This window comes from Dipodomys merriami, unplaced genomic scaffold (assembly GCF_024711535.1).
Source record: "Dipodomys merriami isolate MVZ:Mamm:240054 unplaced genomic scaffold, mDipMer1.0.p SCAF_4, whole genome shotgun sequence".
In the NCBI taxonomy this organism is placed as follows: domain Eukaryota; kingdom Metazoa; phylum Chordata; class Mammalia; order Rodentia; family Heteromyidae; genus Dipodomys; species Dipodomys merriami.
Window position 1 is genome coordinate 94411586 of NW_027205603.1, and position 26270 is coordinate 94437855.

At 64.6% G+C, this 26270-nt stretch overlaps 4 protein-coding genes across 5 annotated transcripts; 2 read left to right on the forward strand and 2 right to left on the reverse strand.

Moving 5' to 3' along the window:
* The first annotated feature begins 1465 nt into the window (after nucleotides 1-1465).
* LOC138806043 (prostate stem cell antigen-like) lies at nucleotides 1466-5575 on the forward strand. 2 transcript variants are annotated; one of them, XM_069991513.1, is made up of 3 exons: nucleotides 1466-1537; nucleotides 2437-2544; nucleotides 4804-5575. In XM_069991513.1, exons 1-3 carry the CDS (start codon nucleotides 1486-1488, stop codon nucleotides 5013-5015), a joined length of 372 nt encoding a protein of 123 aa, XP_069847614.1. In that variant the 5' UTR covers nucleotides 1466-1485; the 3' UTR covers nucleotides 5016-5575. The 2 variants fall into 2 exon arrangements, with proteins under 2 accessions (XP_069847614.1, XP_069847615.1); XM_069991514.1 differs by lacking the exon at nucleotides 1466-1537 and adding an exon at nucleotides 1676-1836.
* A 2712-nt stretch (nucleotides 5576-8287) lies between these two features.
* On the forward strand, nucleotides 8288-10988 carry LOC138806039 (protein THEM6). Its single transcript, XM_069991508.1, has 2 exons — nucleotides 8288-8891; nucleotides 10249-10988. Exons 1-2 carry the CDS (start codon nucleotides 8379-8381, stop codon nucleotides 10360-10362), a joined length of 627 nt encoding a protein of 208 aa, XP_069847609.1. The 5' UTR covers nucleotides 8288-8378; the 3' UTR covers nucleotides 10363-10988.
* A 1901-nt stretch (nucleotides 10989-12889) lies between these two features.
* On the reverse strand, nucleotides 12890-13841 carry LOC138806173 (secreted Ly-6/uPAR-related protein 1-like). The gene is made up of 3 exons (XM_069991716.1): nucleotides 13784-13841; nucleotides 13363-13482; nucleotides 12890-13089 (listed from the first exon to the last, which is right to left on the reverse strand). Exons 1-3 carry the CDS (start codon nucleotides 13839-13841, stop codon nucleotides 12890-12892), a joined length of 378 nt encoding a protein of 125 aa, XP_069847817.1.
* Nucleotides 13842-20113: 6272 nt separating this feature from the next.
* Nucleotides 20114-21943, reverse strand: LOC138806041 (ly6/PLAUR domain-containing protein 2-like). The gene is made up of 3 exons (XM_069991511.1): nucleotides 21812-21943; nucleotides 20695-20814; nucleotides 20114-20397 (listed from the first exon to the last, which is right to left on the reverse strand). Exons 1-3 carry the CDS (start codon nucleotides 21885-21887, stop codon nucleotides 20204-20206), a joined length of 390 nt encoding a protein of 129 aa, XP_069847612.1. The 5' UTR covers nucleotides 21888-21943; the 3' UTR covers nucleotides 20114-20203.
* Between the last annotated feature and the right edge of the window lie 4327 nt (nucleotides 21944-26270).

Consider the following 26270-nt stretch of genomic DNA (forward strand, 5'->3'; position numbering starts at 1 on the left):
TGCGCCCCGGGCACCTCCACCCCCGAGTGCCACACCCACTGGCAGTCAAGCCTGCGGGCTGGAGGGGTTTTCAGAGAACATTCCAGCGGGCAGAAGGGCAGGAAGGCGTTCTGGGGAGGTTACACACACTTAAGCAAGGCCCCGCCCCTCGGAAGCCAAGCTCCTCACCGAACTTCCACGACAAACCCATCAACCAACCAGGGGTGCCAGGGAGCCGGGCAGGGGAGACCCCCAGGGCCAAAGGCAGCGATGCTCACTCCTGGCGGAAGCCCCCGCCGGTGTGTGGGCTCTGCAGGGGGTGGGGCGTCCTAAGCCCCGGGTCATTCTGGCCTTGTGCTGTCTCCCCTCGGGACCTCAGGGCACACCTGCAGCTGGCGTGGGCTGGCTCCACCAGACTCTCCTTTGCAGCCCTGGAAAGCCAGGGCGCTTCTCGGGAGACAGCCAGTCAGCCGCCCTGACCCGAGTGGCAGGTAAGAAGGGGTTGTCAGCCAGCAGGCGCCTAGCTAGAGCCAGAGCTGCCCAGGGGTCACAGGGAGAGCCTGGCGAGGTTGAGACCAACAGAGACCACAAATCCCCCCCCACACACACACATGCCAACAATGGCAGGAAGCCCTGAGATCCTCAGAGACAAACCGCAGCCTCAGTGACCAAGGCTGGCAGTGGAGGGCTGACCCACAGGGCTTGGGGACTCTGCTAGAGACAGGCAGCCAGGGACATCACACCCAACAGTCAAGGAGCCAGAGGGAAAGGTGGCCTGACCCCTGGCCTGACCTCTGTCTCTCCATTCTGCCCAGGAAAGCCATATTGGTCTCTCAGGACCCAGGGTGGGTTACAGAGCAGGTCCAGTGTGCTGTGAGCTACATATTTCCCGACTCACTTGCAGCTAAGGTTCCGAGGGTGGAGGGGGAGGGAGGTAAGGGGCTTAAATAAGATCTTGAGAGTAAGCCCGGGACCCAGGGCCCAGCACACTCTGGAGGAAAGGCCCGGGACCCAGGGCCCAGCCTGTAGAGATCCAAGCTCTGACTGACCTCCAGGTCCCCCCCTCAGGGATGGCAGTCCCCCACATGGCCCCTGTCTGCTGACACTCTGGTGATGGGATGCTCGGGTCAGCACCCATCACCCCAAGGACCACAGAGCCCAGGGAGGCAGCTCTGCTTCTATGCAGAGCACAGGGCCCTAGGATGTGCCCTTGTCCCTAACCAGATCTGGGGCACGGGTGGCCTCCCCGTTCCGGCCTCCCCCTGTGACATGGGGGGCTTGGTGGGGATGCCTGAGAACTCCATCCAAGTCCTCCTGCAGGGAGCGAGGTCTCGCCCTGGGGCCCCACCCTCCAGGGGCTGAAAGCAAGGCATGGGGAGTGGGAGGGGCAGCTGGGAGGACCGGAGATGGAAATCAGCCCAGCCCAGGCCCTCATGGGCCCAGGGAGCCTCCCCTGCCAGCTCTGGTCATATAAGGCTTCCTGCAGCCTGCTCCCCAGTCCTCACCATGAAGGCTGTCCTCCTCGTTCTGGTGGCCACTGGCTTGGCTCTGCAGCCAGGTGAGACTTTAGGCCACCACAGGGGAAGAGCCAGTGAGGGAGGCTGGAAGGGACCAGAGGAACAGACAGAACAGGGAGGAGGCAGGGGGCGGAGGAGGACGGGGAAGGATTGGGGCCGGAGGAGGAAGGGAGCTTCTGGCTTCCTAGAACAAGGCCCCCCGCTGCTAACCTAGCCTGTGAGAGGCAGACGTGGAGGGCAGATGAGGCCACTGGGCCTGGCTCCCAGAGAGGCAGGCAGACCCACTGACGGACAGCCTGCCGCCCAATGCCCTTGGAAGCCCAGGGCAAAAATTCACAAGGTAAGAAACACCCACAGAGGCGAGAAGAAAGGCATGAGGAGGACAGCGGGGTGTTCTGAGGGAGGACCCCAGCCCTGGGTTGCTGCCCCCGCAGGGCGGGGCGGGGCGCTGGCAGGGTCCTGCCCCAAGTGCTCCTGGAGAGCCTCAGTTTCTGTTTCAGGTTAGTGGGGTTCCATGAAAACAGCCCCCAAGCCACCAGAGAATCAAACAGGGCAATGTTTGGGGTACCAGTGTGGGGCTGGGGTGTGCTTGGCACCCAGCTCGGTTGCTCTACGGGGAGACTTCGTCCAGACGCCCTAGGAGCTGATGTCCTCAGCCCCAGACAGCAGAACCGCCCAGGGGCCCACAGTGGACACCAGGGAGACCTGGCTGGGGCGGAGGGGCGGGCTGACCTTAGACCAGGACCTGTGTGTCCCGGTGCCCAGGAGCACAGGGGGTCAGGGAGGGGTCTCCATGCGACCTGCACCCCTGCAGCCTCCTCTGCTCTGGGTGTGGGGGGAGGCCCGAGAGCCTGCCCGGTGCCTCCTCCCTGCACCTCCTGCCCGGTGACTTTCGGCACACACAGGCTGGGCAGCCTCTGAACCCCTGCCTTGCCCACAGGTGCTGCCCTGCAGTGCTATTCATGCACGGCCCAGGTGAGCAACCAGGACTGCCTGAATGTGAAGAACTGCACCGCGGGCCAGACCCAGTGCTGGACGTCCCGCGTGCGTGAGTGCCCGGTGCCCCCTCCCCTCCCCCCCCAGCAGAGACCTGAGACCCCGGCTCCCCCAGTAGAGACCTGAGACCCCGGCTCCCCCAGCAGAAACCTGAGACCCCAGCTCCCCCCAGCAGAGACCTGAGACCCCAGCTCCCCGCAGCAGAGACCTGAGACCCCGGCTCCCCCAGCAGAGACCTGAGACCCCGGCTCCCCCAGCAGAGACCTGAGACCCCAGCTCCTACCCCCCAGCAGAGACCTGAGACCCCGACTCCCCCAGCAGAGACCTGAGACCCCGGCTCCCCCAGCAGAGACCAGAGACCCCGGCTCCCCCCAGCAGAGACCAGAGACCCAGGCTCCCCCCAGCAGAGACCTGAGACCCCAGCTCCCCCCCCAGCAGAGACCTGAGACCCCGACTCCCCCAGCAGAGACCAGAGACCCCAGCCCCCCTCAGCAGAGACCTGAGACCCCGGCTGCCCCCCCAGCAGAGACCTGAGACCCCAGCTCCCCCCAGCAGAGACCTGAGACCCCAGCTACCCCCCCCAGCAGAGACCTGAGACCCCGACTCCCCCAGCAGAGACCAGAGACCCCAGCCCCCCCCAGCAGAGACCTGAGACCCAGGCTCCCCCCCCAGCAGAGACCTGAGACCCCGGCTCCCCCCAGCAGAGACCTGAGACCCTGACTCCCCCCCCAGCAGAGACCTGAGACCCCCGGCTCCCCCCAGCAGAGACCTAAGACCCCAGCTCACCCCCAGCAGAGACCTGAGACCCCAGCTCACCCCCAGCAGAGACCTGAGACCCAGGCTCCCCCCCCAGCAGAGACCAGAGACCCCGGCTCCCCCCCAGCAGAGACCTGAGACCCCGGCTCCCCCCCCAGCAGAGACCTGAGACCCCGGCTCCCCCCCAGCAGAGACCTGAGACCCCAGCTCCCCCCAGCAGAGACCTGAGACCCCAGCTCCCCCCAGCAGAGACCTGAGACCCCAGCTCCCCCAGCAGAGACCTGAGACCCAGGCTCCCCCCAGCAGAGACCTGAGACCCAGGCTCCCCCCCCCAGCAGAGACCTGAGACCCCGGCTCCCCCAGCAGAGACCAGAGACCCCAGCTCCCCCCCAGCAGAGACCTGAGACCCCGGCTCCCTCCCCCCAGCAGAGACCTGAGACCCTGATTCCCCACCCCCAGCAGAGACCAGAGACCCCGGCTCCCCCAGCAGAGACCTGAGACCCAGGCTCCCCCCCAGCAGAGACCAGAGACCCAGGCTCCCCCCAGCAGAGACCTGAGACCCAGGCTCCCCCCAGCAGAGACCTGAGAACCCAGCTCCCCCAGCAGAGATCTGAGACCCCGGCTCCCCCCCAGCAGAGACCAGAGACCCAGGCTCCTCCCCAGCAGAGACCTGAGACCCTGATTCCCCACCCCCAGCAGAGACCTGAGACCCCGGCTCCCCCAGCAGAGACCTGAGACCCAGGCTCCCCCCCAGCAGAGACCAGAGACCCAGGCTCCCCCCAGCAGAGACCTGAGACCCAGGCTCCCCCCAGCAGAGACCTGAGACCCCGGCTCCCCCCCCCAGCAGAGACCAGAGACCCAGGCTCCCCCAGCAGGGACCAGAGACCCAGGCTCCCCCAGCAGAGACCTGAGACCCCGGCTCCCCCCCCCCAGCAGAGACCAGAGACCCCGGCTCCCTCCCCCCAGCAGAGACCTGAGACCCCGGCTCCCCCAGCAGAGACCAGAGACCCCGCTCCCCCCAGCAGAGACCTGAGATCCCGGCTCCCTCCCCCCAGCAGAGACCTGAGACCCCAGCTCCCCCCCCCAGCAGAGACCTGAGACCCTGGCTCCCCCAGCAGAGACCTGAGACCCCGGCTCCCCCCAGCAGAGACCTGAGACCCCAGCTCCCCCCAGCAGAGACCAGAGACCCCAGCTCCCCCAGCAGAGACCAGAGACCCCGGCTCCCTCCCCCCAGCAGAGACCTGAGACCCCAGCTCCCCCCAGCAGAGACCTGAGACCCTGACTCCCCACCCTGGCCAGCAGGGACTCGAGACCCCAGACTTTGGTCTCTCCTTCTGTTCTTGCTCTGTTCATCTATCCACACTGACCTCAGCCTCCACCCATCCGCCCATAACCACGCATCTCCACCAGACACCCAGCTGTGCTCGCTCACCCTCTGAGCACTTCTGGAGGGCCACAGCCTAGGTCTCCCACTCTCCCAGGACAGTGGGCGGGGCAGGGGACAGGCTGGTTAGCGTGGTCCTGGCCTCACCCAGAGGTCCCCGTGTCCCACCAGGTGCCATCGGGCTGGTGACGCTCATCAGTAAGGGCTGCACCTCCGAATGTGTGGATGATGCGGAAAACTACTACGTGGGCAAGAAGAACATCACCTGCTGCTCCACCGACCTGTGCAATGCCAGCGGGGCCCACGCTCTGCAGCCGGCCACCGCGCTGGCGCTGCTCACCGTGCTGGGCAGCCTGCTGCTGTGCGGCACGGGCCGGCTGTAGGCTCTGGGGCCCCACTGCAGCCCATACGTACGGGGCGGGCGAGGAGACCAGGGCTTGCTCACACCCACCAGGCCCAGTGAGGGGAGCCTTTCCCAGTTCCTGAGGGCACCTGGTCCCAGACGTCTGGCCTGGCCCCTTTCCCTGCCCCTTCTGAGGTCCCCTCCAGACTTCAGCCCAGAGCCCACCAGAAGCCAGGAAGGCTGGCTTCTACAGACACGGAATGGCTGGCAGCCAGCTGCAGGCTCAGGCTGCAGCCTGACAGTCCCAGATCTGACCCGGCTGTCACCTCTGTTCAGGCACCGTTGCCTGCACCGGATGCCTTCCCTTTCCCCCCTTTCCCCCCTCCCCATTTCTCCCCCCCCCCAGCACCGGGAGCTGAGCCAGATCCCCATGGGCAGCTCTCAGAGAGGCCCAGAGAAGGCTGAGCTGAGATGGACTGAGCAGAACAGGGTCTGAGCAGGGCTGTGAGGTCCTGAAGGTCCTAGAGAGGAGGTCGGAAGGGAGGAGCAAGCAGCTCTCGCGGCAGGTCCTTAATAAATGCCTGTGGGTGAGTCCACTGAGCCTCTGTCCCTACACACCCCTCCGAGCCCAGCTGCTCCTGGGCCTTGCCCAGGGCAGCGGATTGTCCTTCAGCACCGCACACAGCTCCGGACTCAGAAGCGAATGTGTGGCCACTGGCAGCAGGTAGGACGGCATCTCAAGACTGCCCGCCTTGCTGTGCAGCCACAAGCATTCTGCCTTGATCTCTGAGTCCTGGGAGCTCTCATCTCCTCTGCAGTGAGGCAGGGACCCGTGCTCTGGGAGCTGGAAGCCCGCACTGAACACTCAAAGGCCGCAAGGGGCCCCAGTGACTAGGCCAGCGCCCCCCACCCCTCCCGAAGCCCAGCCTCCGCCCCAGAGGCTCACAAAATGGGAGAGAGAGGTTGCGTCCTGAGCTGGAGGCTGGAACCCTGGGGCAGCCCAGCTGCCAGTGGGACAGAGGTCGTCCTGGGGAGAAGCTGGCAGATGCCCACCCCGTGTGGCCTCAGGGGCCGGCCAGGAGGACACACCTTCCCCAGGCCAGCATCTGATGACCATAATTGCTGGCTGTCCCCCTCCAGCTCTGTCCCAGGACTCCTGTGGGGAGCTCTGGGTCCCAGTCTCCCTCAGATCAAGGAGCCTACAAGACAGTGGGCAAGTCTAGCCAGCTAGTGAGAAGGGCTGGGAGAGCAAAATAAAGTCAGAGAAGAGGATCTGAGGCCGGGCAGAGTCCCCTGGAGTACCAGGGGCCTCTTGGGGCAGGACTCCGTCCATAGAAGGGCCCCAGCCTCCGCCTCTCCCCAGCGGAGCGGTTCCTCCTCCCCAGAGCTGGGCATGCGCAGGACTGGTGCCCCCAGGGGCCTGCAGGCCAGAGTCAGAGCCAGAGTCACACACACGCTGAGACTTCCTCACAATGAACTGTTCTAGCCTGGGTGAGGGGAAGAGGGGAAGGCCTGACTGACAGGTGAGAGGCCTTCCTGGGCCTGAGATGGGCAAGCAAGCCACCAGGATTCCCAGCCGCTCCCCTGGTGGGGTGGAGCCAAGGCAGGATGGGAAGAAGCCAGTCGGAGGCAGGCTGCCAGGGCAGGCCAGCCCCAAGGACTGTGGCCGCTAGAACGGCTCTTGGCATTTGGTTTGGCAGCTCCCAGTCAGAGCATCTTCTAGCCTTGAACCCAAGCAGTAGCCCCTACAACTTAGGCTGTCGGACTTATTCTGCGGGCAATGCTGGGCTCTTCTGTGAGCATGACCCCCCACCTAACGTCCTGCACCCCGCCTGGTTCCCCTGGAGCTGAGGGAATCAGTGGGCTCAGGACCTACAGGGCCCCACCTGACCACTGGGACTGCCACGACCCACCCCAAGCTGCTCGGCCTTTGTGAGGGACGGGGTAGGGGGGGGAGGCCTGCCTTTACTTCCTGTGGGATCTGGTGGCCAACGAGGCTGATAGGCCCTGGCCCCAGGGTCCAGCGGGGAGACAGGCACCCCTACTTCTGTAACGGCGAGGTGCATGCTAGGCTCCCCTCACAGGGAGAGCTTGTGGGAGGGAGCAGACACTGGGTGGGCCCTGGCGCCGGGAGGCCCGGAAGGTGGTACAAGTGTTATTAGCTCCCCACCTTCCTTATCTCCAGGGCCATGGTCTCCTAGCACGGTGGGACACAGAGGACAGCATTATCAGGGCAGTGGCCAATGGGCTCGAAGGACGTGTCCTCAGTCCCCTATCCTGAGGACACAGTGGGTTTTTACAGGGAAGTGTGTGAGCAATGTGTGGAGAGGACAATTAGGGTCTGAGAAGCCAGGCCTGTCCAAGCTGCTCCCAGGGACCCCAGACATTCAGATCCCACCCTGATGCTCCCGGGGGGGGGTGCACTGCGGAAGCAAAGACCCTGCCTGGTGCAGCTGAAGCCTGCGCAGCCCTGCCTGGCGCGGGAAGAGGGCTGGCCCCCACGGCTCCCTGGAGGGCGGTCAGGCCCACTGCAGCCTGCAGGCCAGGCACGCATGGGGGGGGGGGTTAGCCAGCAGCAAGTCCAGAACCTTCCGGAAGGCAGCAGGACTCCAGAACCCCTCCAGTCCTCGCAGGCCTAAGAGGCTGGCCTTGCGGGTCACTGGATGACGGGGCCACCAGAGACCCCTAGAGGGCAGGGATGGCGGACGGTGCCAGCGAGACCTTGGGGGGGGAGCAGCCTGCCGTTCTGGGCCGGCGTGCTGCAGCCCCAAGGCCGACCCCGGCCGGGGTTCACACCCCCCCCCCCAGCCGCTGGATCATTCCCACCCCTGACTTGAGTTGCTCCCGTTTCGGTTTCGAGAGGGGCAAAGGTCAGGAAAGCGTCTCTGATGTGTGAAGGGCGAGGGCTGGGGCCAAGTCCTCAGGTGAAGACCGCAGCGTGCACGGGCGGGGACCTGCGGGGTAGGGGTGCGGGGACCCCAGCAGCTGCGGCCTGCAGCCCGGGGCCCGCGCCGGCAGGGGGCGGGACCCCCGAGCCCGCTCCTGCAGCGGCGGGCGCGGCCGCCAGGGGCCGCTGTGGAGCTGCGCGCGCCACGCCCGGCCCCACCCGGGGAGGAGCGGAGCGGCGCCGGAGGGCGGGGCGCGGGAGGAACCATCGAGGACGCGGGGAGGGGGGACTTCCTGCGCCCGAGCCTGCGGCGCTGCGGCCGGCGCGCCTGCCCCCCCCCGCGCCGGCCTGGCCAGGTGGTACGCTCCGCCCGCCCGCCCCGCCCCGCGCCGCAGCCGGCTGCGGGCGGACTCCGCGGCCGGCCGGCTACCGGCCGCCCTTCCTCCGCCGCCCCGCCGCGCCCCGCCGCGCCCCGCCGCGCCCCGCCGCCGCGGGACCCGCGCCCAGGCCGCCGCGATGGTGGAGCTGCCGGTGGCCGCGCTGGTCCTCGCGCTCGCCTTCTTCGCGCTGCTGGACGGCTGGTACCTGGTGCGCGTGCCCTGCGCCGCGCTGCGCGCGCGCCTGCTGCAGCCGCGCGTCCGCGACCTGCTGGCCGAGCAGCGCTACGGCAGCCGCGTGCTGCCCTCCGACCTGGACCTGCTGCTGCACATGAACAACGCGCGCTACCTGCGCGAGGCGGACGTGGCGCGCGCCGCGCACCTGGCGCGCTGCGGCGTGCTGGGCGCGCTGGGCCGGCTGGGCGCGCGCGGCGTGCTGGCCGCCTCGTGCGCGCGCTACCGCCGCCCGCTCCGCCTGTTCGAGCCCTTCGAGGTGCGCACCCGCCTGCTGGGCTGGGACGACCGCGCCTTCTACCTGGAGGCCCGCTTCGTCAGCCTGCGCGACGGCTTCGTGTGCGCCCTGCTGCGCTCCCGCCAGCACGTGGTGGGCGCCTCGCCGGACCGCGTGGTGCAGCACCTGTGCCAGCGAAGGGTGAGCGGCCGGCCCGGCGCGCGCCGCCGCCCCGGGGGCCCGGGCTTTCACCCACCGGCGCCCCGGGACCTCTGAACCCGGCTCGTGGGGTGTCCCCTCCCTCCCCCCTTCCCTCTTCCAGGACCGGGGTCTCCCCCCAGGAGATCTGAGTCATGGTGCGGTGTGGCCTGGAGGGCCCAGCCACCCTCTCTGGGCTCCAGTTCCCCGCGTGGGGTGCAGCCGGGGCGCAGTTAGCAGTGGTGGCTAGAAGTCCTGGGGACACACTTTGGAGTGGACCGGTGCGCGCGGTCTGACCACCCCAGAGGCCCGCAGGCGTTTGTCCTTAGGGAGAAAGTTCTGCTGGGCACCAGCCGGGCCCCGAGGGCCCTCCCCTGGGCTGCCCCAGCCCCGAGCCAGAGCCAGCCGCTGCAGTATGGCAACCATGGCCCTGGGGAGGACCAGGTGGCGGTGGTTGCCACAGCAGGCTCTCTGGAAGATGCCAGGCGTGCCCAGCCGCCAGTCCACCCTCTGGCCCCAGGTGCAGCCTCGCAGCAGTCACCAAGGCTCATGGCCGAGGGGGACAAGGCCCAGAGGTGATGGGCCCTGGGTGGAGACCTGGCGGAGGGGGGTGGTGGCACAACAGAGCTAGGGCAGCATGGAGGGGAGATTCCTACCCTCTGCCACATGGCCAGGGGTGGCCGGGAGTCACCCCAGCCCAGTGTCAGGAGGTCATGGAAGCGAGGCTGGCCTGGGGAGGGCCCGGTGGCCCTGGGCGTGGAGGGGTCGGCCTGAGTGTGCAGCACAGCCCTGTGAGCCTGGCCGTCCCTCCCGTCCCGGCCTGGTGTCCGCCCCCTTGTCTGAGGTGCTGGGCGTCTTCCCAGCCTTCCCCATCTCAGCAGCTCTCCCCGCGGCAGGCTCCTTGAACTCATGAAGGCCTGGGTGGGGGAGGGGTGGAGGGGACCGCTCCCAGCTGACTTGGGAGCCCAGGCCTCCTGGTGCAGGAGAGGAGGAGAAGGGCTCAGACAGCTCCATGCAGCACCTCGCTGGAGGCGGGGCTCCCTGGCCAGACCTCTGTCTCTGCTTCCTCCCCTTCCGGGCAGCAAGTGTCCTGGGCCTTCTGTAGCCACCAGCCCCTCGGGCTCCTGCCTGGTTATAGGAGAACTGGGGTGGGTGGGGGGTCAGCCTGGTACCAGCAGGTTGCATGGAGAGAGGAAGGTGGTAATAGGAGATGTGCTGGGGGAGGGACAGTGGGCACGGGGTGGGGCTCTTGGTGGGCCAGGGGGCAGGAGAGCGGCTGGGGCAGACACAGCAGTGGGGGAAATGAAGCCTCCTTACCACAGGGCGCGAGCTTGCCGGGCCTCACCCCTCCCCTCTGCAGGTGGAGCCCCCTGACCTCCCGGAGGACCTGCAGCACTGGATCGCCTACAATGAGGCCAGTAGCCAGCTGCTCCGCGCCGAGAGTGGACTCAGAGACACCACCAAGGACCAGTGACGCTGCCTCTGCACGCCAGCTCCCCTGACAGCAGGCCTGGCGGGCTTCTGGCTGGACCGGCCTCGAGACCGACCCAGGTCCCCTCGCCCGCTTGACACCCTGTGCCAGGTCCCACGCTGGTAGCTGATGAGATGGCATTGGTACCCTGGCCCCCTCTGCCGGGGCCGGAGGGCGCAGGGCCCTGGCCATTCCTGTAGTGAGGCCCCGGGGGAGGAGGAGCCTGGAGTCAGTTGTGTGTGTGTGTGGCCAGGGCAGGCCTGGCACGCGCTGGGTCGGAGATAGTGATACCCAGGAAAGGGCCACCTTAGAGCCAGGGACGCTGAGGCCTGGAGTGCCCAGAGCCTCTGAGAACACGGAGCCAAATGGGAGCTGGGCCCGCTTGACAGTATGTCAGCACTGAGGCGCAGCCGGGCGTGGGGCTCCCCTGCCTGTGCCCGACACCCGCTCTGTCATCCAGGGAGGGAGGCATCTGGAAGCTGCCTCCTTGCTGTCCCGCTGGGAACTGCACCTGGAGCGTCCCTCACCTGCATCCCCTGGCCATGCTGCTCTTCCCACCCTAGTGCTAAGGGAGCTGCAGTTGTTCTCTTTTATTTATGGAAAGCACACAAGTAAAGAGTTTTAAAGCATGTGGGCTTGGACTTGGGGGAGTTTTTGTTTCTGAAGCTGTGCCCCCCCAGAGATCCATCCCCCCCCAGAGTGTTGTGGTGACCAGGTTTGTCCCCATTCTGCACATGACCGATGCCCCAGGGAGGGGGTGCCCCAGGGCCCCACCGGCCTTCCTGCCCCGCCCTGTCCCCAGCACCTGAATCTCAGCTGTCCACACTTTCTGCTTCCTTTCTTGAATCAGGGATGGCTCTGGGAGGTGAGGGCCCTAGGCCCCCAACCTCATGGGACAAGGTGGGGGGGGTGTGGAGGCCAGCCCACAGATTCTCAGGGTGGAGGAAGAAGGACCCCAAGTTGAGGCAGGTTGTGGGGCAGGAGGGGCAGAGGGGGGGCAGGGAGCCAGTGGGGGTGAGAGACAAGGGCGGACTGGAGGGTGTGGTTGGGCCCTGCTGGGTGCTGTGCAGCCAGATAAAGCCAAGTGTCTTCACTGGTGGGGGCTGCAGGGTGGGGTTCCCAGTGGGACTTGCACAAGGGGGTTAAGGGAAGGGGGCACTCTTACGGCCAATTGTGGGACAGCCTCAGCTCCCTGCTCCCCCTGGGGTCCTCAGGACCTCTCGGCCTCACATGGGGGGGGGTGGGAGGGGGGGTAGGGGCAGGAGGCAGCCCAGCTCAGGATGAAGCTTTGGACTGGAAAGGCTGCAGCCTGGGAGAGCTCCTCCATGCAGGCTCCGGCGCGCCCTCTGCCGGCCACGCTGGCCTCCCCGCCTCCCCGGGGAAGGAGGTGGTGGCCTAGGCTGTCCCTGTTGGCTGGCTGGGCAGGGACGTCAGCATGGTGGTGCAGAGCCTCCCTCTGGAAGGCCGGGCTGGGGAGTCACAGGCTCCCATGCAGCCCCCAGGCCAAGTTGGCAGCTCTTGTTCCCCAGGGAGCTGGTTCCCTGCCCAGGTGTGTGTGCCCCCAGAGACAGCTCTATGGAGGGGGGCCAGGAGCCGCAGCCCCCACCCCAGTCCCCGCCCAGGGCTATGGCCTCTATGTGGTTTGATCCAAGACCTAGTTGGGCAGAGAGTGCCCAGCTCGGAGGACCAGGGCTGCTGGCGGGAGCCGCTCTGGCTCATGGCTGTCCAGTGCCCCGTGTGGACTGAACCCTGGGAGGGGACAGTGCGGAGCCAGCCCTGGTCATGAGTCTGAGGGGAAGCTGGCAGTGCCCGCAGGCCTGTCTAGTCCCCTCTGTCCCCAGGGGACAGCGGACCACTGTCGGCGAGGCCCAGGAAGACCCCCCAGGAAGACCCACGCAGGGGTGGCTGCCGCCGGGCTTTCTCAACCCCCGCCTTCCCCCCCTCCCCCCCCGCAGTGCCAGTGGGCACTATCCCCAAGTTTTTGTGTTCAAAGCTGATGCTGTGCCACGTGAGCCACAGCTCCACTTCCGGGTTTTTGGTGGTTAATTGGAGGTAAGAGTCTTAACTGGCTTCCTGGCCTGGGCTGACTTTGAACTTCAGTCCTCAGATCTGTCTCCTGAGTAGCTGGGGTTACAGGCCGGAGCCCCTGGCGCCCGCCCTTCCCCCTCTTGCTGTGAAGTAAGACTGCCTGGTGGGGCTGGTACCACCATCGCTCTGGAAAGGAATCAGACGCCCACCCAGGGTGGGGTGCTCAGGCTGGAGGGGAGGGCGTGTTTGCGGGGCTGGTTTGCACAAAGGGTGCCCAGCAGGGCTTCCGTCCACCAATGGGCCCAAGGAGCTGTGGGTGAGAAATCGGGGCCGGTGCCCAGACCGTGCAGCACTGAGGCCGGCTCTGCAGGCTTGGATGCCTGGGAAGGATGGGGTGGTCTTATTTATTTTTTCCAAGGTTGAGAGGCCAAGCGAGTTGGCTGCATGCCTGGCCAGCCCCACTCGCAGAGACCAGAGCGGAGGTGTGCGGGAGGCAGCAGTGTCAGAGGAGGAGGCGGCTGAGGAGCGAGGCTCCCAGCAGGGCCAGAGCCCCCGGGCCAGGCCTGATCACGCCCACCGCGTTGCAGAGGTCACGGAAGCAGCAGAAGACCGGGTGCGCCAGCCCGATGCTGTCGGGGTCCGTGGCCAGGCAGGATGTGGAGCAGGAGCGCGTCACCATGGGGCTCTGGTTGAAGGGGTACTCTGCGGGGCGGGGGGTCATCAGCCTCACGCCGGCCAGGCCTGCGCACCCCGTGCTCCGCACCTAGGCGCCCCCTCCCCAGCCCACCCACCGGCCTCGCCCCAAGCCTCCCAGCCCACCCCACCCCTGTGAGCTCACGCAGCACCTGCCTGAGATGGGGCCTGTCCCGTGCCAGCGCTGTGACGTCCTTGCTGGAGCAGCAGGGTGGAAGCCCACCTGGGTTTGGCCTCCACCCCCCTCTCTGCCCGTGCCCTGCGCTGTCTCCAGCCCCTTACCCGACTCCACGGTCTCCAGGGTGGTCTTGCAGGCCGTGTCTTCCTGCTTGCACTGGGTGATGTTCTTGCACGAGTGAATGGGCGTGGGCTGTAGGCAGGTGTAGCACCTGAAGGCCTCACCTGGGCAAGGGGTGGGGGCAGAGCCTCATCACCGGCCACCTGGCCCCCCTGTCCCGGAGCCAGGAGGAGCGGGCTGGAGGAGAGCGGCTGAGATCCTTCAAGGCCCAGCTGACTGAATGCAGGCCTCAGTGTCCCTGTGGGGTGACAACTTGACCCCAGTCCCCAGGGAAGCCGGGCCCTAAGCCAGGAGACTCACAGGAGCCACAGAGACCCCGGCAGCCTCACCTTTCCCTCCCTGAGAGGTGGGCAGACAGGCCCAGGGCAGTGCCCCCCACCAGCTGAGCCCCGGCCCAGCACTCACCACAGCCCATGCTCCAAGCTGCCATGAGCAGCAGTGAGGTGGCCCAGTGAGAGCCCATCCCTGGTGCGGAGGAGCTGGGAGCCTGGCCGGCCCCATGGGGAGCATTTATACGGGCTGGCCCCTCCAGCTCCGCTTCTGGGCGGCGTCGGAGCCTGCCGTGACTCAGTAGGGCGGCACGGCTGCTGGCTGCCATGGGGAGGGCTGGAGCCAGGGCGGGCAGCAGCCACTGTCACTCACCTCCCGGGGGGCAGGCCCTCTTCAGACTGGAACGCCCAGCCTGGGGACCCTAACCCTGCCCTAGGCTGGCACACCTCCAAGCACTGGCCACTTGTCCCGGCCATCCTGGACAGCTCTGACTGCCCACTAATGGACCCTGAAATCCTGGGTCAGGCACCTTAGGGGTTCACAAAGGCCACCAGGCTCCAGGTAGGAGCATCCTCAGGGCCCAGTGGCAGGGCGGCCTCAACCCTGCCTGGGGCAGGGCCATGGCGGGCCTGGGGCTGCTCTCCCAGTCCCCCCGACCTGGCACACAGCTGGTACACCTAGTCACATGCAGAGGCCAAGCCAGTGTGGGAAAGGAAAGTGCTGGGGGGCGGCAACCAGACCCTCTGCAGGCAGCTCCCCACCGCTGCCAGACCCTGCCCACGGTGCTCTTAGTGAACCCGACCCCTGGGCCCTCAGCCTCTGACAGCAGCAGCCCTACCACCCTGTGGCCTCCTGGTCTAGCAATCTCCTGACCAATGGCACACTGACCTTGGCCACACCATCCTGTGCCCACACCTCTTCCTGTTCCAAATCTCTCACCCTGAGACACACCGTCTCCCATTCCATACCTTAAATCCACTCCATGTCAGAAAATCCATCCGGTGTTTGTCCTCTATAGCTCTGATTAGTATTAGACTCTGGGTTTTTGGTTTTCGTTTTCTGATTTCCATAATGGGTATTTTATGAGTGGGTAGATGAATGACTGGAGGACAGATGAATGGATGGATGGATGGATGGATGGACGGATGGATGGATGGGTGGGGGGGTGGATGGGTGGGGGGTGGATGGATGGGTGGGAGGTAGATGGATGGGTGGGTGGATGGATGGGCAGGGGGGTGGATGGATGGGTGGGGGGTGGATGGATGGGTGGGGGGTGGATGGGTGGATGGATGGGTGGGGGTAGGTGGATGGGTGGGTGGATGGATGGGTGGGGGGGTGGATGGATGGGTGGGTGGGTGGGTAGATGGATAGGTGGGGGTAGATAGATGGAGGATGGATGGATGGGTGGGTAGGTGGATAGGTGGAGGATGGGTGGATGGATGAGTGGGGGGTGGATAGAGGATGGATGGGTGGGTAGATGGGTGGGGGTGGATGGATGGATGGGTGGGTAGATGGGTGGGGGGTGGATGGATGGGTGGGGGGGTGGATGGATGGGTGGGTGGATGAGTGGGGGGGTAGATGGGTGGGGGTGGATGGATGGATGGGTGGGTGGATAGATGGAGGATAGATGGATGGATGGGTGGATGGATGGATGGAGGATGCATAGATGGATGGATGGGTGGATGGGTGGTTAGATGGATGCAGGATGAATAGATGGTTGGATGGTTTGGAAGATGAATGAGTGGACAGATAGGCAGCTGAATGGAGGGGGGAGTAAGGATTAGCTATAAAATGGGGGTAGAGCAATGGATAGCTACGTGTGGCTGTGTGGCCATCTGGAGGCGGGCCCTGCTGTGGCTCAGAGGGCTCACACTCTGATCTTGAGGTAGGATGGGAAGCCCAGAGCTGGCGCCCGGGAGGCATGAGTTCTTCTCTTAGCCTTGCAGCGTTTCCCATGCACAGCCTCAAGGTGGCCCCTTGTCCATCTAGCCTTTGGCTTTCTGTATGTAGGTGCTAGCACAGAGTGAGCTGACACTGGGCTGAAGCCAGCTGCACAGGACTGTAAGAAACCAAAGGGAGGGCGTGGTTTGCCAAGGGAGAGACCGTGGTTACTGTTGATCAAACACCGAGGCCCACATGTGGGAGATCAGCCCTTGCCCAGAGATTGAGCAAAGAACCAGGGTATGTCTGGCTCTGGAGCCTGGCAGACTGAAACCGGTCCTGGTGCTCCCTGGCCTCGCTGGGATCCAGGCCAGCCTCCTTCAGAGGCACTCGTCCGGCCTCGTTGCATTCTTCTCCAAACTGGGCAGAGGGACAGCAGCCCCATCGTGAAAACCAGCAAGTGCTCCTCGCGGACGGGCTGGCTCTGTGGGGCTGTGAGCTCCCTGCAGGTTGTAGGGTAGAGGAGACGCTGAAGAAACGTCAACCGAGACCGCCCGGGGCACTCGCCCTGGCTGTGACGAGGAGGGAAGGCCTCCGAGGCCATGGCAGGCGCTGCTGGGGTGGGTGGCAGTTTGGAGAGTTGCCCGCACGCCCTTCCTGTGGGCAGGCACCACTTTGGCCTGTCTCCGAGCCCAGCACTCAATTGGCAGGTGGAAAAGTGATGCGGTGTGTGTCTGGCCAGACACCAGTGGGAAGGGCAGATTTATGTCCTAGTTTGGCAGCCTCTTCGAGAGTCCACGCCTCCCCCACTGGCCTCAAATGTAGAACCAGAAGACCAGGTCTGCACCCAGCAAGGCTGGTGTGCGTCAGGGAGAGGCAGCTAACACCCCAGAGCCTGGGATACTGCCGTGCAGTACGCAGCCCTGCCAGGTACGGGCAGTGTAGCCACTGGCAGGCCATGCCTCCTTCCTAACTCTGTCTAATCTTTACAAATTGGAACAGTGTGTTCCTAGCACTCAGGGTGTCTGGAAAGCTGGACTGAGGGGATGTGTGTCAAATCTGCCCAGACCGTGCAGCACCGCCAGGGGGAGCTGGCCCGGGCTCTGACGGCTGCACTGCTGAGCAGCGTTTGTTGTGGGGTGGGTAGATGAATGGGCAAAGGGAGAAGGGATGTATGGATGGTGGATGGTGAGGAGATGGATGAGTGGGTTGAGGATGGGTGGCGTAGATGGGTGGGTAATAGAATGAACGGATGGATGGGTGGAGGATGGATGTAGAAAAGGATGGATAGAGAGGATGATGGATAAAAGGATGGAGGATGGATGGAATGGGCAGGCAGAAGGCTAGAGGGATGTGGGTGGATGGATGGATAGACGGACGGATGGATGGGGAATAGTGGGAAGATGGAGGGATGAATAACTGAGTGGAGGACGGATGGGACAGATGGATGGGTGGAGGGCAGACAGGTGGCAGCAAAGGGTGCAGACGGATGGGTGAAAGGCTGAGGTTTCGTGGGGAGGATAGGCTCAGGGACAGGTGCGGTAGGTGGGGGCCGGGTGGAGGCATGGAAGGGTGGATAATGGGACTGGTGAGTAGGTGAAGTCAAGGAGGACTGGGCTGGTGCTACCTGTGGCAGGTCTGGACCTGCGGTGGGCCACGCTGTATCTCCCTGGCCACAGATACCCCGGGGCTGAGCTTAGGCAGCACAGGCTGATTACCCCTGGGGTTGGGAGGCTCTCAGGACAGCCCCTGTGCCTCTAGGACAGATCTGTCCCCACCTTCTGGAGCCCCTCACCTTGGGCCTGGCCCCTGGTCTAGGCTGCAGAGCCAGCCACGCCTCCGACACACTTCCAGGACCTGACCCTGGGGAGCCAGGGACTGAGTGACCCTCCGAGGTCCAGAGAGGAAGCAGAGGAGGGGAGGGGCCCTCCGGGGCCACCCAAGGAAACCAGCTGGCCATGGACGCAAGGGACACAAAAAGGGGAGGAAGAGTCCTGCAGCATTGCCGCTGCTGAGGCCTAGCACTGGCCGAGCCAGAAAGCCACACAGCCATCTTCCCGTGGAGATGGCCGTCCATCCAGCCCGCCACTGGCAGCAGCCTCACCCTGGCTCACGGCTGGGCGTCCGCAGGGCCCTGTTGCCAGCCGCTGAGGCCCAGGCGTCCTGGCGCTGGGCTGCTCCTCCGGTGTGGCATAGGAGGCCCGGGGAGGCCCCTCTGCTGGTCAGGGAGCACCACGCAGTGCTCCCATTATCCGAGGCCAGAGGCGCTGGGCCGCAGAACGCAGCCTGCGCCCGGCTCGTTAGACGGTCTGCGCCTACGGGCTCCTCTTCCCCACGAAGTCTTATCTCGCCTACGGGCTGTGAACCGCTCGGGCCACCACACTTGTAGGACCCTCGGTCGGGCTGGACCCTGGAGGAAGTTTGCCTCCCCCACCAATGGCTGGGGTGGGGCGGGGCTGAGGACTGGGGAGAGGCGGGGCTGAGGACTGGGGCGGGGCTGAGGCTGGGGAGAGGCGGGGCTGAGGACTGGGGCGGGGCTGAGGCTGGGGAGAGGCGGGGCTGAGGGCTAGGGAGGGGCGGGGCTGACTGGGGAGAGGCGGGGCTGAGGACTGGGGAGAGGCGGGGCTGAGGACTGGGGCGGGGCTGAGGCTGGGGAGAGGCGGGGCTGAGGACTGGGGAGGGGCGGGGCTGACTGGGGAGAGGCGGGGCTGAGGACTGGGGCGGGGCTGAGGCTGGGGAGAGGCGGGGCTGAGGACTGGGGCGGGGCTGAGGCTGGGGAGAGGCGGGGCTGAGGACTGGGGAGGGGCGGGGCTGACTGGGGAGAGGCGGGGCTGAGGACTGGGGCGGGGCTGAGGCTGGGGAGAGGCGGGGCTGAGGACTGGGGAGGGGCGGGGCTGACTGGGGAGAGGCGGGGCTGAGGACTGGGGCGGGGCTGAGGCTGGGGAGAGGCGGGGCTGAGGACTGGGGCGGGGCTGAGGCTGGGGAGAGGCGGGGCTGAGGACTAGGGAGGGGCGGGGCTGACTGGGGAGGGGCGGGGCTGACTGGGGAAAGGCGGGGCTGAGGACTGGGGCGGGGCTGAGGTTGGGGAGAGGCGGGGCTGAGGACTAGGGAGGGGCAGAGCTGAAGACTTGGGAGAGGCAGGGCTGAGGACTGGGGCGGGGCTGAGGCTGGGGAGAGGCGGGACTGAGGACTGGGGCGGGGCTGAGGCTGGGGAGAGGCGGGGCTGAGGACTGGGGCGGGGCTGAGGCTGGGGAGAGGCGGGGCTGAGGACTAGGGAGGGGTGGGGCTGAGGACTGGGGAAAGGCGGGGCTGAGGAGTGGGGGCGGGGCTGAGACTAGGGAGGGGTGGGGCTGAAGACTGGGGAGGGGCGGGGCTGAGGACTGGGGGCGGGGCTGAGGACTGGGGGCGGGGCTGAGGACTGGGGGCGGGGTCCCAGGACAGAGTCAAGTCCCCCAAAGTCAGGTTCACAACTAAGGTTGAGGTCAAAGGTAAGGTAAGGTTCTAAGGCTTCACACGCTCTGTGTCTGGACCTCTCTGTTCCTATGGTTTCCCTGCGAACCTTGACAGGGGTCACAGATCAAACCTGATCCCCAGCTCCAACCTAAGCCTTGTTCCCTTGTCAGTCTGAACCCTAACCTCTGGTCACTGATGAGCCTTTTCCCCGGTCTCCGGGGGTCTCTGGGGTGTGCGAGTGTCTACAGGTCATGTGTGTTGACACAAGAAAGCCAAAGAGGGTGTGAGGTGCCGTGTCTCCCATCGACAAGGTCAAAGCTCAGCCTCACAGACCTGGATAGAGGCACCCCGCTGACGCCATGACCCCCAGCTTCCAGTCACCCCTTCTGGCTGCTCTTGTCCTCCTCCCCAGAGGCCTCCTGACAGAGGGTGATTGGGGTGGGCTGTGCCCAGAGCTGCTGGTGGGGCTCCTGGGATGTCCCAAACCCCATGGCAGACAGGTGGTCTTGTCCACAAGAGAGAGGAATAGGGAGCTCCCGGGTCCCTGAGAGGAGAGGTTTCCTGGACCGCTGTGTTCTGTGCCAGACACGGGGCTGGCCCAGCAGCACCGGGTCCTGAGATCTCACTCGGGTGGAGCGTCTTCACCCAGGAGCAAGATCATGGTGTGGGCTGGGCACAGTGTGGGAAAGAAGGCCCGGAAGCCCATCATAGCTTGGCTGAGATGCATGGGCTTTGGGACCCATTCAGGGGCTGGCAGCAGGGAGGGCGAGTGGGATCGAGCCATGGGGTTCTGCAGGTCAGGAGAGGCAGGTACAAGGTGACAATGCCAGCTTTTCCATCTCTAGTCCAGCCTCTGCCCACCTTGGTCAGGTCCCCCAGAACCCCCCAAGGGCCCAAAGGGCAGCGATCTGCCTGGTGGGAGCGTGCCCAGGCCCAGTGATCTGCCTGGTGGGAGCGTGCCTGGGCCTGGCTGTCCTTGCTTGTGGGATGGGGCTTCAACCCACCACAGGAGACAAGAACGACACAGAGACAGCGACAGGCTCTGAGATCCGTGGGGAGGCCCTCTCCCTGGCCTGGACGACAGCTCTGCCTGAAAATGAGACTCAGGAGGCTGGGTGCAGGTGGCCGCTACACTTCTTGGAGGCTTCTAGGCATGACTGGGGAGGCAGCGAGGGAGGCTGGAGCAGGGGGAGCAGCTGGGGCTGGGGCGGGGACAGGACTTTAGAGCACCAGGTGCACCAGTGGGGCCAGCGCCAGGGCCAGGGCCAGGCTGGGGGCGGGCGCTCCGTCCACGTTGCAGAGCTCAGAGTTGCAGCAGGACACAGGCCGGGTTTGGCCAATGCCGTCCACATCTGAAGGCTCACACTTGCTGGCGCAGGACTTGGTCACCGTGGAGTCTCCCAGGAAGGGGAACACTGTGGGGGGCAAGAAGTGTCCACCACTCTGCCCCCCTCAAGCCAGCTGGCGCCCGCTCTGGGGTCGCCCAACCCAGGGCTCTCAGCACCCTTCTTCTCCACCTCTTGGTGAAGAGCCAGAGATAAAGGAGGAAGATGAGGTCCTCAGCCACCTCGGCCCAGGGAGGAAAGGAGAGAGGCCACACTTAGGACAGGAGCAGTGGGGTGACTACTGCTGGTTACACAGGGCACAGCTGGCTGGGGTGGCGGGGAAGAGGGCGCGGTGACCCTGGCCCCCACCCCGCCCCACCCACGCACCAATCTCCCGGGAGTAGAGCGTGGTCTTGCACATGGTTTCGTTGGCACGGCAGGTGGTGATGGTGGTGCAACTGGACGTGGTGGTGGGTTCCCCACAGGTGAAGCACCGTAAAGCCACCGCTGGGAGAGAAGCAATAAAGGCCAGGTCAGGCTGGCCTGCCCCTCCAGCCACAGAGACAGCTGGCGGATGGGCCCGGCCTGCCTGAGGCCGGGGTCTGAGGGGCCCAAGGACATGAGCCGAGGGCCTGGGAAGCTGCTGTGAGCACTGGACTTTGGTCTGCTTGTGACACAGGCTCAGGTCACAAGGCAGACTGTACCCTTGGGGGAGACTGTCAGCCTGGGGCCAGGGTGGGGTCAGGAGGCACCGGGAGACGGAGGCCTGGGCATCGCCACAGCAAGAACGCCAGAGGGGTGCGAGGCTCAGGGTGGGCACGGAGCAGCCCTCTAGTCCCTGCAGAGCTCCTGGGAGGGAGCCAGCTGTGCCTGGGAGCTGGAGGGGTGTGGGTAGGTGGGGTCCACTGAGTGGGAGGGGGCGTCCCTGCACTGCCCCCGCCAGGCCCCCCTGTGCAGCCCCCCCAGGCTGACTCCAGCTGCTCCACGCAGCCCCTGGGTCGCCTCTGTGTGACCCAGATAGGGCCTCTGTCCTTGGCCAGCCTCAGTTTCTCCCTCCAGAAAATTGACAGTCACCTGGCTGAGGCCCACGCCTGCCACAGAGTACACAGGAGATGCAGGCCCGTCGTCCTCTCCCTGGATGGACGTGTCTGGGTCTCCCTCCCCCTGCTCCCTGCCCCTGGCCTGCCCCAGCCCCTCCTGTACCTTCCCTAGCCTCCCTTCCCCACCCCAGCTCAAACCTTCCACAGTCCAAGGCCCACATCAGGCAGCCCCCCAGCAGGTACCCAGGGCTTGGACACTGACCCCTGCCTACCTGGCCAGCCCCCCACCTAGCCCAGACCCCCTGCCTTTTCCCATATGCAGCCCAGCCTTCCTTGCTTCTTCCTCTCTTTGGGCCCTGCCCCCCACCTCTGTCCATCCCCCATACAGAAGCTGGCAGGCAGTGTCCCGGGGTGTGCAGACCCCACTCCCCACATCGCCCAGACCCTGGTTCTTCACCCCTCACCGAGCTCCCTGCAGGTGGCTAGGGTCAGCACCAGCAGGGCCAGCCGGGCCCCCTGCATGGCTCTGGTCCCCTGCATGGCTCTGGTCCTGGTTGCACACTGGCCTGGCCAGAAGCCTGGTGGAGATGCCAAGTGTGGTGGTCTGACCGGTCTGGTCCGCTAAGCGGATTACTGAGATCAGGTTTCAGGAGGGCGGAGTATCAGAGACCCCGCCTCCGCCCAGACCTTCCCACCTCCTTCAGACACTTCATTCCTAGGGTGTCTCTGGACTCACCCTTCGGGTCTCAGTCCCTCCACACCACAGCCTGGCGCTCCCCCTCCATCCTGCCTCCCCCTTCTTGACCCCTGCCCTGGGGCCTTCGCCACCTCCCTGTAACTTCCTGCCTGGAGCCCCCTGCCCGAGATGGGGGGGGGGAGCTCTCCAACAGACTGCTGCCAGGAGGACCTCTGCACGTGGCTCCTTCTCCAGGGCAGACTGGTGACCTCGGGCTGCAGGATGACCTTGGATGGTCAGGCTGGGGTGCAGTGCGGGGCAGCTGGGAGGTTGGGAGGTTGAGGGAGGCCCTTGCCCAGCCTCAGACAGGAGAGAGCCGAATCTGGGTCTACACAACTCTGCCAGACACAGACCTGTAGCGCTCCCCTCCAGGACACCCTGCCACCCCTGCCGACACCCACAGCCTGGGGGCAGGGAGCCATGACTGCCATGACTTAGTAGTTAAGACTGCAGTCTTCCAGGCCCGGGGGTGTGGACAGGGCCTCCTGGGTGGGACAACAGGCTATGCAAACCTCAGTCTCTTCCTGTGCTTTGACCCTGTGTTCCACTGCAACCTTCCCCCCCCAGCCCCCTGTGGTTGAAATTCTCTGTCCCCTCCCCCTGCCCCCCCATCCCAGGGTCCTTGTGTAGTCCCTGGGCTGTCGTGCCTGGTCAGCTCCCCACTGGGGATCTGGGGACCCCTTAGCCTGGGGACCCATGCCTTCATGAGCACCGGGCACAGCCAGTGTGCCAGTGTGTGGCCCCAGGCCTCACGCACCCCATGTGAGTCACACACTTCACCCATGGCAGCTGCAGAGCTACCCCATGCTAATTAATTTTAGCTCTGAGAAGCTAATTGATCTAGGCAAGGTCACTTAGCAGCCCACACAGAGCCCAGCCCGTCCGATTTGGCCACCAGTCACCTGGAAACCAAGTGCAATCAGCAAGGGTGCTGCAGCCATAGCTTACGTGGATGACACACCCCACTACACACAACCCGGCACCGCCGAGGTCCAAGCGGTCCCTCTGCTGCACCCACCCTTCCTCAGGCCTCAGGCCTGGGGGCACCTCCTGTGTCTTCCACCGAGTGCATGCCCCGCCCCCAGGCACCAGTTCCAGGACTTTCCATCTGACCGTCAGGGAGACCCTGACGACTCCCGGGTGATATTTCCCCACAGGGCAGCTGCTGATTGGGTGGGGAGGAATGTGGCCTGGCCAGTCAAGGGTGAGGCTGTCTGCAGGCCTCTGTGCTAAGAGGGGACACCCCTTTCAGTTCCTCCCAGAACCTCTTAGGCTGGATTTAGACTGTGAGCAGGGTCAGGACTCAGTGTGAGCAGGGTCAGGACTCAGTGTGAGCAGGGTCAGGACTCAGTGTGAGCAGGATCAGAAATCAGTGTGAGCAGGGTCAGGGCTCAGTGTGTGAGCAGGGTCAGGACTCAGTGTGAGCAGGGAAAGGACTCAGTGTATGAGCAGGGTCAAGACTCAGTGTGTGAGCAGGGTCAGGACTCAGTGTGTGATCAGGATCAGAAATCAGTGTGAGCAGGGTCAGGGCTCAGTGTGTGAGCAGGGTCAGGACTCAGTGTGTGATCAGGATCAGAAATCAGTGTGAACAGGGTCAGGGCTCAGTGTGTGATCAGGATCAGAAATCAGTGTGAACAGGGTCAGGACTCAGTGTGAGCAGGGAAAGGAATCAGAGTGTGAGCAGGGTCAGGACTCAGTGTATGAGTAGGGTCAGGACTCAGTGTGAGCAGGGTCAGGACTCAGTGTGTGAGCAGACTCAGGACTCAGTGTGTGAGCAGACTCAGGACTCAGTGTGTGAGCAGACTCAGGACTCAGTGCATGAGCAGGGTCAGGACTTGATGTGTGAGTAGTGTCAGGACTCAGCGTTAGTAGAGTCAGGACTCAGTGTGAGCAGGCTCAGGACTCAGGTATGAGCAGAGCCAGGGCTCAGTGTGAGCAGGTTCAGGACTCAGAGTGAGCAGGGTCAGGGGTCAGTGTGTGAGCAGGGTCAGGACTTGATGTGTGAACACGGTCAGGGCTCAGTTTGAGCAGGTTCGGGACTCAGTGTGAGCACGGTCAGGGCTCAGTTTGAGCAGGTTCAGGACTCAGTGTGAGCACAGTCAGGACTCAGTGTGAGCAGGGTCAGGACTCAGTGTGAGCAGGGAGGCTGATCAGCTGATACCTGTGTGTGGGACTCTGGAGCGCTGGGCCTGTGATGTCAGCCGGTTTCCCTCTTCTGCTGCTTTGTCTCTTTAGTGGGCACCGCACTGGGTGTGGCAGTCCTCTCTAGACCTCGCGCAGACCCTCCCCTCCCAGTCGGGGTGAAGGTTGAGCTCTCAGGTGGAGAGGTGGTTGAGGGGCGATGGGGGGCGTACCCGTGGCCTGTGGCCCCTCACTGATAGGCCAGTGACAGTAGCTTGGTGGGCACAGAGCTGTGTGTGACATGGCCACAAATGTGGTCTCACGTGTCTTGTTCTTCCTGGTGTGCTATGGGAGTTGGTCAGGCAGTGTCCATGCGTACTGGTGTTATCAAGTCCTACGTCAGAGTGTCACCTGCACGGATTGGTTCCCCTGCTGTGAGGCCCGGGCAGTGGCTAACCAGGTCATCCCCAGGCTCCTCTAGGAAAGAGCTCCTTCCCAGCTCCTGGTGGGTCTTCCCCCGCAGGGCCGCTGGCCGCTGCATTCCCAGGCCGCTGGCCGCTGGCCGCTGGCTTCCCCACACCCAGTCACCAAACCCTTTCATCTCCTCTCCTTTCCTTTCCTTTTCTTTTTTTTTTCTTTCTGGGGCCTGAACTCGGGGCCTAGGTGCTATCTCAGGGTTTGTTTGTCTGTTTCTTGAGGGCTAGTGCTCTTGAGCCCCAGCTCTACTTCTGGCTTCCCTCTCCCTCTCCCTCTCCCCCCTCGGAGTCTCCCTCCCTCTCCCTCCCCCACCCCGACTCTGGAAGATTTTTATTGGCGATATGAAAGTCTCATGAACTTTCCCATCCAGGCTAGCTTTGAACTGTGACCCTCAGATCTGAGTAGCTAGGATAACAGATGTAGGCCACCCATGTGCAGCTAAAACTCTGCTCTTTTTGGCTCTATGGCTCCACGCTCAGGATCTGACAGGCCAAAATCGGGGTGTGTTCTGGACTGGACCTGCATCTGGACTGGCTCAGGTCCCCTGCTGTGGCTGTCACCCCTCGCTGGTCCCTGCCCTCCAGGAGCCCCAGGACCTTACCCATAAACCCCTGTACTGAAGAGCTGGCCAGGGGCCGTCCCTTCTCTGACCTTAGTGACTGTCTCCGTTTTCCAGAAGACGACACTTCTTGGCCATTCCTCACTCTCTCCCGGAGGGCACTGGCACTGGCCCTCAGCCCTGCCCCCTCGCACCGGCCTGCTGCTGCAGTGCACATGCATTCGCCCTTCATGGCAAATCTGGGCCGTTGTTTTTGTCCTTGTGTGCAGCAAATACTGCTGTCTCAGGCCGATGGGGGTGGGGGCGCCCAGACCACTGGAGTCCTGATCGTCAGGTTCAGCTGCAGGTGGCCCCTTCTGAGACACAGCAGCAGCCACGGCAGTGACCACCCTGGAGCTGGGCTCCCAGTGCGGTCCACGGCAGGGGCTTTCTCCAGCCTCTGCCTCTTGCACTCAAGATCAGGTGATGCCTTGCGAGGCGGCCGCTGCACCTCATGTCTCCAGGAAGATAGGCGGCACGAATAGCACCAGGGGCAGGTGGGTGGCGCCCATGATCCTAGCAACTCAGGAGGCTGAGAACTGAGGATCACCGCTTGAAGCCAACAAGGGCAGAAAAGTCCCTATGAGACTCTTATCTCCAAATAATCATTCCAAAAAGAGAACAAAAATGTGGAGCTGTGGCTCAAAGTGACAGAGCGTCTAGCCTAAAGAACTCAGGAACAGCACCCAGGCCCTGAGTTCAAGCCTCATGACCAACCGCCCACCCCCCAGAAGGAACACATTATTATGATTATTGCCCACAATAGAAAGATGCCCACACTTGGTTCCCCTGGCTTTAGACTCCTAGGCCGCACCTTTGCCCAGTCCTTGCCAGCCTCCCACTGACTTCCCAGTCCCAGAAAAGGCATCTTTCTTGACACTGGTGGCAGATTTCCTACCTTGTCTTCTACTTTTGGGTGTTGCTCATGGTATCGTGTGTGTGGGGGGTGGGTGTCCCCTCTGTTTTTCTCTGTGGAACTGAGGTTTGAACT

Bases quoted from the DNA above. Each gene is read 5' to 3' on its own strand.
- LOC138806041 (XM_069991511.1), bottom strand. From the start codon at position 21,887: ATGCAGGGGACCAGAGCCATGCAGGGGGCCCGGCTGGCCCTGCTGGTG. The intron at 20,815-21,811 runs GTGAGGGGTGAA...CTTCTCTCCCAG, and splicing joins AGCCACCTGCAGGGAGCTCG to CGGTGGCTTTACGGTGCTTC. The intron at 20,398-20,694 runs GTGCGTGGGTGG...TGCCCCCCACAG, and splicing joins GCTCTACTCCCGGGAGATTG to TGTTCCCCTTCCTGGGAGAC.
- LOC138806043 (XM_069991513.1), top strand. From the start codon at position 1,486: ATGAAGGCTGTCCTCCTCGTTCTGGTGGCCACTGGCTTGGCTCTGCAG. The intron at 1,538-2,436 runs GTGAGACTTTAG...CCTTGCCCACAG, and splicing joins TGGCTTGGCTCTGCAGCCAG to GTGCTGCCCTGCAGTGCTAT. The intron at 2,545-4,803 runs GTGAGTGCCCGG...GTGTCCCACCAG, and splicing joins GTGCTGGACGTCCCGCGTGC to GTGCCATCGGGCTGGTGACG.
- LOC138806039 (XM_069991508.1), top strand. From the start codon at position 8,379: ATGGTGGAGCTGCCGGTGGCCGCGCTGGTCCTCGCGCTCGCCTTCTTC. The intron at 8,892-10,248 runs GTGAGCGGCCGG...TCCCCTCTGCAG, and splicing joins AGCACCTGTGCCAGCGAAGG to GTGGAGCCCCCTGACCTCCC.
- LOC138806173 (XM_069991716.1), bottom strand. From the start codon at position 13,841: ATGGGCTCTCACTGGGCCACCTCACTGCTGCTCATGGCAGCTTGGAGC. The intron at 13,483-13,783 runs GTGAGTGCTGGG...CCCCTTGCCCAG, and splicing joins AGCTTGGAGCATGGGCTGTG to GTGAGGCCTTCAGGTGCTAC. The intron at 13,090-13,362 runs GTAAGGGGCTGG...CCCGCCCCGCAG, and splicing joins CCTGGAGACCGTGGAGTCGG to AGTACCCCTTCAACCAGAGC.